The 9,733-nt window shown below is 41.2% G+C and overlaps 1 protein-coding gene across 1 annotated transcript in view; it reads left to right on the top strand.

Moving 5' to 3' along the window:
* rspo4 (R-spondin 4) overlaps positions 1-9,330 on the top strand; it is a 31,663-nt gene extending 22,333 nt beyond the window's left edge. The window contains exon 5 of the mRNA XM_085407129.1: positions 9,174-9,330. Within this exon, the coding sequence (XP_085263255.1) occupies positions 9,174-9,328 (155 nt within the window). The 3' untranslated portion in view covers positions 9,329-9,330. The remainder of the gene's footprint in view (positions 1-9,173) is intronic.
* The last annotated feature ends 403 nt before the right edge of the window (positions 9,331-9,733 follow it).

Below are 9,733 nucleotides of genomic sequence, written 5' to 3' on the forward strand. Positions count from 1 at the left end.
GAAAGTTAAAGCTACCTACACACGCAATTGTTCTCACTGTACCTGATGTTCAACTTTTACTCAAGCTTTTTTTTTAGCTTTCGGTGTACTTTTGACAGTAGCTGTATTTCCCTATTTTTGCTATAGGGTAGGGGATTTGTATGTGGAAGCTGTGGATTAGGCGACAGAGTGTTTTTTTTAACTTTTCAGTATAGCTGTTTAAGATATGGTTTAAGAATCAGAATCAGAAAGGGGTTTATTGCCAAATGTTGAGCAGGTTTACAACATTAGGAAATTGCTGCGGTGCTTCAGTGCAAACATAGTGTCATAAATAGCACTTAAATAGACATGAAAAAATAAAAGTAGGGATAAGAATTAAAAGTGCTACGTAGAAAGATATGTGCATGAGATATACATGAGATATATACATGAGAATAAGAATTATGAGTGCTACGTTGAAAGATATATACATGAGTGCAGATGGTGATCAGTGCCAAACATGGAATGATGCAGTGAACACAGCGTAGGGTCATGTGTTAGTGGCGGGGACACTCATATGGTTATTGTTCATGTGTCCAACAGCAGAGGGGAAGAAACTGTTCTTATGGCGAGAGGTCCTGGTGCGAATGGACTGGAGCCTCCTGCCTGAGGGGAGCAGGTCAAACAGACTGTGTCCAGGGTGAGAAGGGTCAGCTGAGATCCGAGCTGCACGCCGCAATGTCCTGGAGGTGTACAGGTCCTGCAAAGATGGGAGTCTGCAGCCAATCACCTTCTCAGCAGAGCGCACAACACGCTGCAGTCTCTGTTTGTCCCTGATAGTGGCTCCAGCGTACCACACGGTGATGGAGGAGGTGAGGATGGACTCGATGATTGCAGTGTAGAATTGCATCATCGTCCGTGTTGGCAGGTTGAATTTCTTCAGCTGCCTCAGGAAGTACATCCTCTGCTGGGCTTTCTTAATGACGGAGGTGATGGTGGGCTCCCACTTCAGGTCCTGGGTGATGGTGGTACCCAGGAAGCGGAATGAGTCCACAGAGGTGATGGGGGTGTCAGTCAGGATGATGGGGGGGAGTGGGGCTGTGTGCTTCCTGAAGTCCACAATAATCTCCACTGTCTTCTGGGCATTCAGCACCAGGTTGTTGTGGCTGCACCAGGACACCAGACGTTCAACCTCCCTCCTGTAGGCAGACTCATCCCCGTCCGAGATGAGTCCGATAACGGTGGTGTCATCTGCAAACTTGATTAGCTTGACAGACTGGTGGGTGGAGGTGCAGCAGTTGGTGTACAGGGAGAAGAGCAGAGGTGAAAGAACACAGCCCTGAGGGGAGCCGGTGCTGATGGTCCGGGAGTCCGAGACATTCTTTCCCAGCCTCACATTTTGTTTGATGTCCATCAGGAAGTCAGTGATCCACTGACAGATGGAATCAGGCACATTCATCTGGGAAAGTTTGCCTCGGAGAAGGTCTGGAAGGATGGTGTTGAAGGCAGAGCTGAAGTCCACAAACAGGATCCTGGCGTAGGTTCCTGGGGAGTCCAGATGCTGCAGGATGAAGTGTAGGGCCATGTTGATGGCGTCGTCTACAGACCTGTTGGCTCTATATGCAAACTGCAGGGGGTCCAGGAGGGGGGCCGTGAGGGTCCTGAGATGGGAGAGAACTAGGCGCTCAAAAGACTTCATGACCACAGATGTCAGAGCCACGGGTCTGTAGTCATTTAGTCCAGTGATCCTAGGTTTCTTGGGGACAGGGATTATGGTGGAGGACTTGAAGCAGGCAGGCACATGACATGCCTGCAGTGAGGAGTTGAAAATGCCAGAAAACACTGGGGTCAGCTCGTTTGCACAGTGTCTGAGGGTGGCAGGAGACACACCGTCTGGGCCGGGAGCTTTCCGAGCATTCAGGTTCTTAAACTGCTTCCTCACATCTGCTTCATGAATATGAAGAGTTGTGGTGGGAGGAGGTGGTGTGAAATCCTCTTTTGTGTGGGGTGAGGAGGGGGGTGTTGTAGGTGAACAGTTTGAAGGTGGTGATGGCTCTATGGAGGGGGGAGAGGTGGGGGAATTAGTGTCCAAAGTGCCTTTATTGTTGGGGCCGTTGGAGGTGTGAAGGCTGCCTGATGGCTCGTCAAAACGGCAGTAGAAGTCGTTAAGGGTGTTGGCTAAGAGCAAGTCATCAGTGGAGTGGGGGGTTTTAGGCTTGTAGTTTGTGATATTCCTAAAACCTTTCCACACAGAGGCCGAGTCATTCTCTGAGATCTGCTGCTGCATCTTCTCAGAGTGCTGATGTTTAGCAATGTCCACTTCTTTAGTGAACCTGTACTTGGCCTCTCTGTAGCAGTCCCTGTCTCCGCTTCTGAACGCCTTTCTCTTTTCCAGCCACAGCTTTTTGAGTTTAGGAGTAAACCAGGGTTTGTCATTGTTATAACTCACCCTGGTGCGTGATGGCACAATGCTGTCCTCACAGAAGTGGATATAGGAGGTGACAGTGTCCGTAAACTCGTCCAAGCTGTTAGAAGCAGCCTTCAATGTGTCCCAGTCTGTGGTCTCCAAACACGTGCGAAGCTCCTCCACAGCCTCGTTGCTCCACAGTTTTTTAGTCCTCACGACAGGTTTGGAGAGCTTCAGCCTCTGTCTGTACGCGGGGATTAGGTGGATCATGACGTGGTCAGAAAGTCCGAGTGAAGCGCGGGGTCATGGACCCCGAGATTGGTTCTGTGATTCATGATGGATGGATGGATGGATGGATGGATGGATGGATGTTCCTTCCTACTTGCACCACCCATTACCGTCTCATTTTGAGTTTATTCCTTTGTTTGCCGTGACTGCATTTGATTGGACCATGTTGACGTTCCACATACCACTTGTAGACTGAACTAACATTGGATAGTTATCCAACCCTCCATCTGGTGAGGAATTTAAAACTAAAGCATTCCTTTTCACAATCATACAAAGTCATGCAGTAATACTGTCACCACTGGAATCTTCCTAACAGAATGGACACTCACCAGTCTCAGTGAAGCTCCAGTCAAAAATGTTCCTCATAGATATTTTCGACCATAATTCAAGCATGGAAACGTCTATTTTTTAAGTAACTTGTGTCATTGCTCAGCTGTACCACTTGTACGTGTTAGTTGGTTTCACTATTCTGAGGATGTGCACACCCAAAAGGGCTGCATGCTGATTTGTCATCCATTATGCTGATGTATGTGCTTCTTTTTTCTTTCACAACATGTGGCTCTGATTATAACCGAGTTGTGCAAGGAGTCAGTATAGGCTCAAGAGCATAAAACCATAAAATTTGATCTTTTTTATCCTTGTTTAGTAAATGAGAGCCATTTGAGATATGGCCACATCTCACTGGGATATTATCTGGATTTAAATGGCCACTACACATTTTCTCTTACAGACCCGAAGTAAACAAAATCATTGTGCCTCACTCACACATGAGTGTTCATACCAAAATGGGAGAATAGATTGTCATCACTTCACAAAACTAAAATTCTAAAATGAACTGACATGTTGTTCTTGTGTTCCACATTGATGGTAAACATCTTGTGAATAACATCGCTTCGTTTTAGTGGTTTGGCTAAAAAAAGAATCTGAGCTCGGCGCTGCCACTTTCATCAAAATTAGGTTGTTTGATTAATGACCCAGGGCCCAACACGGGAAGTTTAGACCAACTACAGTCATTTCAAGGCTACACATTCCAATAAATAAATGACAAAACATTTTTTATCTAACCTTTTAAAAATCTGTAATTACAAAAAAAGAAGAAGAAGAATTAAGTATACTTTATTTTACACTAATGCAGGAAAACAATATCCATCAGTCTGTGTTCTGATGATATCATCACTAATAAATCCAATCTGGTATTTTTCATAGAAAAGTCTGTCAATTTGGGAAAACAATCAAGAAACTGTGCCCAAAAACTGTAGTGTAAAAATTCCCACATGAAGCGGAGACATTCAGAAGTTTTGGCTTGGTGTGTTCAGGTCAACAGTTTACTGGCGACACATGTAAGAGTTTGATGTCTGTTTTCATTGTTTAACATAAAAGTGGAGAAATTCTCCAAAAGAGTTTGTGATGTGGTCGCATTTTTTAATGTCATGGTTTTAGTGCAAAGATGGAATTCAGTAGAATAATCACCAGGGCAACATTTGTATTTCTGTGTCTGCACACTAACTGTGAATGTGAACGTTTATGTTTGCGTGTGTGTTTGTAGTCTTCCTGTGGTCAGATTGTTATGGGATGAGCAGGGGAGTTTTCCAGCACTATGCTTGATTCAGTTAAGATGGCTGGGAGATATTCCACTCTCATGACATACCAGCTTCCAACACATGTGGTTCGCTGTCTCCATTTTTTCTTTTGTGTGTGTGTGTGTGTGTGTGTGTGTGTGTGTGTGTGTGTGTGTGTGTGTGTGTGTGTGTGTGTGTGTGAGAGAGAGTGTGTGAGAGAGAGAGAGAAAAGAAACACCTAGAGCAGGAGAAAAAGGGTGAACGCTGTTGCATATAAAGATTTTTTTTTTACTTGCAGGCAGAAACAGGTCTTCTCCAACTCACATATGTGGTCAAGGTGTGTGTGGCTGAGGGTTCTGCGCTTACAGGAATCGGGTTATGATGCACACATCACAGGTTGCAGCTGATTCTGTACTTTACATTGCAACAAACAAGATAGCTTAAAACTAAGCAACCACTAAAATAATAGATCAAAAGTTCTGAGATACTCACACAGAAAGCACTTTGACTCAGCTCTGCGTGCTAAAAGCCCGGGGGGAGAGAAAACGAAGTGCAATTTTTGTTTGTAATATTGGAAGAATAAATAATCCACAGTAATTACAGTCAAAGGTAAACACTTCACAGCAACAGAGATGATGTCCAAGCTCTGCAGAAGCAGAGGAATAGTAATGGAGTGGTGCATTATCTGGGTACTTTCATACATAGTCTGGATAAATGTGGCGAGTAGTGATTTTTCTCGCAGAGCTACAACCAAAAGGTCTTTCTTTAAGTGTGGAAGCACAGTGAGAAGATAAGAAGTGGGGTCCAGGAAAATGATAGTTATGATAGATAGTCCTGTTGTGTAATCATCTATGGCTATAAGTTTACTCAGTGTAGAGTTGATGCACACCCTTATCCATAACATAAAACTATCCCAGATCCAAAAAGTAAATATGTTTTTCAGACTTTACTATAGTGCTCATAGTTTGAGTTATTTTCTTCCATGAATTACATCGTTTCCTTGTTACCCAGAAACGGATGTAGAGGCAGACTCAAAATCGCATCAGTGAGCTAACAATGTATAGTAAACATGAACATATTGCTGTTGTACTGATAACAACGCCACACGGTTCAGCTAGTAGCACAAGGATTTCATCATTTGTGCCACCACGCTGAAAGCACTCTGCAGTTCGTTCATTCGTGACCTTGCAGCTGTAGCACTGGTAGCTGACGCCTTCCACCATCTGAAGCAACGACATGATGTAACCTCACAGCAGTTCCTGATAGGCAGAGTGGAACGTGAAATTTGAAGTTATTATATCTTGACGTATTAACTTGAAATTTCGAGTTATGGGTGGAAAAAAATAAAAACGTTTCAGCAGCAGAAACAAGCTCGCATGCAAACTATTCCAAGTCAGCTGATTCAGTCAATGTAGCCGTTAACCTCCTATCTTACCAAGATTTATAGAATCTGTAGTTATTAAAAGAAAAGTAAGTCTGGATTGTGAACTTACACCATTATCACTCACACAAATTCAAATGTAACGCGTGCATGTTCATATGCACGTTTTAATAGTCACCACAGGGTTTCAGTTTTAAGAATTAGTGTGTATAATGTAGACACACAGATAGTACAGAGGCATTTTGGGACAACCTGCCCTTATTCTCAATCATCAACACAGCTTCCAAAATAAAACACTTTGTGACAGCACTAATGAAGGACAGATTAAAAAAATGAAGAGATGTCAGGGGGGGGAAAGGAGAGAAGAAGTGCATGGAGAGGGGAAAGAGGAATTGAGTTTTAAGAAGAATATAAGGAGAAGAGACAGTGTGGATTTAAAAAGTCCAATCTGTGAGGATACGCTCTTATTACTAATGAGGGGCAGATGACAGCAGTGGGGGGTGAAAGTATTGAACACAGTATTAAACGTTCTTTTCATCACTTTAGCTGTTGACGTGACAGAAATATAACTAAATATCAGTAAAAACAAAGTGTGAGCGTCAATATGTAACTAACCTACGAAGATGAATTGGTTTCACTGCCACTGCCTCAAAAACACCACACACACAGCTGACTTAGAGACCGCCAGTCTGAGATATCTGGATTGGTTTGTGGGAAGAAAGTAGAAACTCCAGGATTGCCCCAAAACTGCAAGGGATGTTCTGCTGAACAAGGCAGTTACAACACCACCGTGCCGCTGTGGAGCTGCGCAAAGGCAACCAGCAGTTTGAATTGATGGATGTGATTTTGTGTGCATGACACAGTGAAAGCACCATCTGTATTTTCTTCATCTGTGCAATGTGCGCGGCGCACGTCCAAATGTTTTGGATGGAATGAGATGGAGCGAAAACAAAAGGAACGACGGCCAAAAGAAAAGAAAGGAATTGTAATTCTATTTTAATTGTTTGTGTTTTTTCTGAGCATCAGTTTTCGAGTTCACTTTAGCCTTTTTCAACCCAGCGTGAAACCCAACTTACCAATGAAGTAATAAGAAGAGAAAAGAAAAACCTTTCAAATTTAAAAACAAGTCCTTACCAAGCCTTACGAAATACATTTATTAACCTACCAAAATACTTTTCTTTTGCATTAATTCTACTAAAAATCAATTCTTAATAATTGGAAATTCTACCAGCTATTTGACATGCCAGATTTATTAAGGAGCAAACAGCATTGCGTCAAAAACAGTTGCTTAGAAGTGAGTGACAAACAGCCCGTTTGTTTCACTGACTTTTAAGGAATACTTTTATTATAACATAAAATTATAAACAGGTTTGTATGTTATATGGCTGACACTCAGTTTTCATGTCACTGCTTAATTTTAGTTTTGCATCCTTGTAATGGCGTCTTTTCGTGGTCGGTCTGTCTTTATAAATGTTGAGCTCAAGAGGTTAAATAAAGTGAATGAATTAAAAATGTCTCTTTGATTCAGGGTTTATACTGAGTAGTGCAGAATAATTACATTGCACATAAAAAAAGAACGTTTTAACACTGTTATATGCAGTCCCATAGAAATCCAACTGAAGCCTTAATGCTTTTATTGCTTCTATTGTAGTCTTAGTTTCCTGTTCTTAGCTTGTGGCAGCCTGTATGTTCCTCCGTTTCAAGGCTCCACATGTGTGTTCAGACACATTCTTCTACATAACTTGGTTTCAATAAGCGGTTTTTTGAGTTACTGTTGCCTTCTTATCAGCTTGAAGCAGTCTGGCCATTCTCCTCAACGAGGCAGACTGGATATCCTTTCAGATCGTTCTCTGTAAAGATGTTTGTGCGGGAAAATCCCAGCAGGTCAGCAACCCATCCGTCACCAAAAACAAGCCATGTTCTAAGTCACTTAAATCTATTTTCTTCCTCATTCTGATGATCAGTTCGAGCAGGTCTTCTTGACCATGTGGCTCATTAGAGATTGGCTAGTGAGCACATATTAGTAGATATGAAATGGATTACTTGTTAAGTTAGAGATATATTTTTTATTTTTGGCAGGTGGGGCAGAAAGATTCTTTATAAACGCTGGTGTGACCACGAGAGTATGTTTCTTGGGGTTTGCTTCCTTTCTTCTTTTACTGCCTCTCTGCATGCAGTTGTTTTTACTCTGATGTCCAACCAAGCTCTAAATCAACATCAGTGCTATATATTACAGAAAATGATTCCACCTTTAAGCTTATGCCAGAGATACTGAAGCTCCCCTCTCCTTTCCTGAACATTAAAACCACATTTTCTATCTAAGCTAAACTTTACCTTAACAGCATGAGACAGCTATATGAGATCTATGGTTAAGTTTTAAACTAATATGTCATGATGTATTTTGAAATACCAAAACATTTGTTCATTGTGTTCAGACCCACTGAAGTTTCATTTAAAGTCCTCGGGTCTTTAAAATAAATGACATTACATATGATGCATGTGTGTCCACAGCAGATAATGCATCAGATCAGTGCTGAAGAGCATTAAAAGCTTTCTCCTGTCTCTGTAAACATACGGCCCATTATCAAAGCAGCTAAACATCACTGAGAACATTTTACTGAAACCTGCCTGATGTGGACCGTCAGCCAACAGAACCTCAGAGCATCAGGTCACAGAATACAGTAATTGTCCAAGACCAGAACATTTTACACACACATTAAGTAAATTATTAACAAAGCTGGAAGGGTTAGCCAGTGGAGACCAACTGGGAAGATGAATCAAGCTGTTTAGGTTTAAGACAGCCTGATGGGTTTCTAAGGTAGAAGACAAACTACTGTCTGATGAGTCACACTGCAACATAAAAGTGTTCTTTTTTACTGTAGTGATTTCCAAACCGATTGTGTTTAAGGACACCTCAAAAAGCCTTTTTTTAATTTTCACTTTAAACCAAACACAATGGATGGAAAGATGGAAAACAGTTCTGAAACATTTAGGAGTGCAAAAAGTTATTAGATGTAAAAGCTTTTAGGTTCTGCTCTTTTTCCAATCACCAAGCTCAGATTTCTTCAAGTTTTATTTCTTCTATTGCAGTATTATTTAGACACTTTTCACTAAAACAATGCTGACGTTTAGTAAGTGTCTTATAATGGAATTATTAACCTTTCGATTCAGGAGTTGCAAAAACTGTTATTGGTTACTTTAGTGTGTTTTAAGATAAAAACATGATGACAACATTTTCATCTAAATAAGGCATCAAAATTAGCTTGATATAGATTTAAAAGTATTCTCTTCACCTTCAACACAGACTATGACTGAATAACTGGATTTATTTATAAATGTCTAAATTATGATGAACAGGAGAAAAAAAAATCCTTCCATTTACTTTAGCTGTCTAGTGTGTTATTCACTAAATATACTCATAAATATGTATATACACATGCATATATGTTATTAAATAAAGTTTTTCTTTTAATTATGATAAAAAAAATATGCATGTAGACAACTAATCTGAAATGCAGATGTGCCATGTGTGATATTTAATGTTTCATGTCGACTTGTTTTATATTTTTTTATCTGTCAGAAAGAAGACAGAATAAAAAAGGAGGACTTGGAAAGAAGAAGGAACGAAAACGGCTACGACTGCACACCAGCGACAGCGTTGGCAACTCAACAGAACAACCACAGGGGAGCAAAGACATCATGGAGATCCCTGAGGGGGAGACAGACACGATGTAACATGGAACATATATGAAAATATGTCATAAATCCGTATCGTTTCCAAGCGGTCAGAAGCATAAATCGAGACTGAACTAAAAGTTCCTAAGAGGTCGTGCTTTTCACTAGTGTATTAAAACTGTCTAAAGTAGCAGCTTGGTGCGAGGAAAACTCTCCCTTCACCAGGTAAAGCAACCATTAACCTGCCTCCTTGGACTGAAATCCTCCCCAAAAAAAAAAAAAAAAAAAAAAAATTTGCTAATTTCAAGCTTCCCATGCAGGAGCAACATATGAACCATCTGTTACGTTCCCCTGAGGGGTCTAGGCGGGGAGGGGGAAGTAACAAAAGTGACCGGGTCAGAAAAAGGAGTCAGGGAGGCAAAACAGTTAAATAAAACAGTTTTATTGAAGTAATTCAACTAAAAG

Source organism: Rhamphochromis longiceps, linkage group LG5, assembly GCF_057381845.1.
Source record: "Rhamphochromis longiceps isolate RC_006_pf linkage group LG5, R_longiceps_female_GT1.1, whole genome shotgun sequence".
NCBI classification, from domain to species: domain Eukaryota; kingdom Metazoa; phylum Chordata; class Actinopteri; order Cichliformes; family Cichlidae; genus Rhamphochromis; species Rhamphochromis longiceps.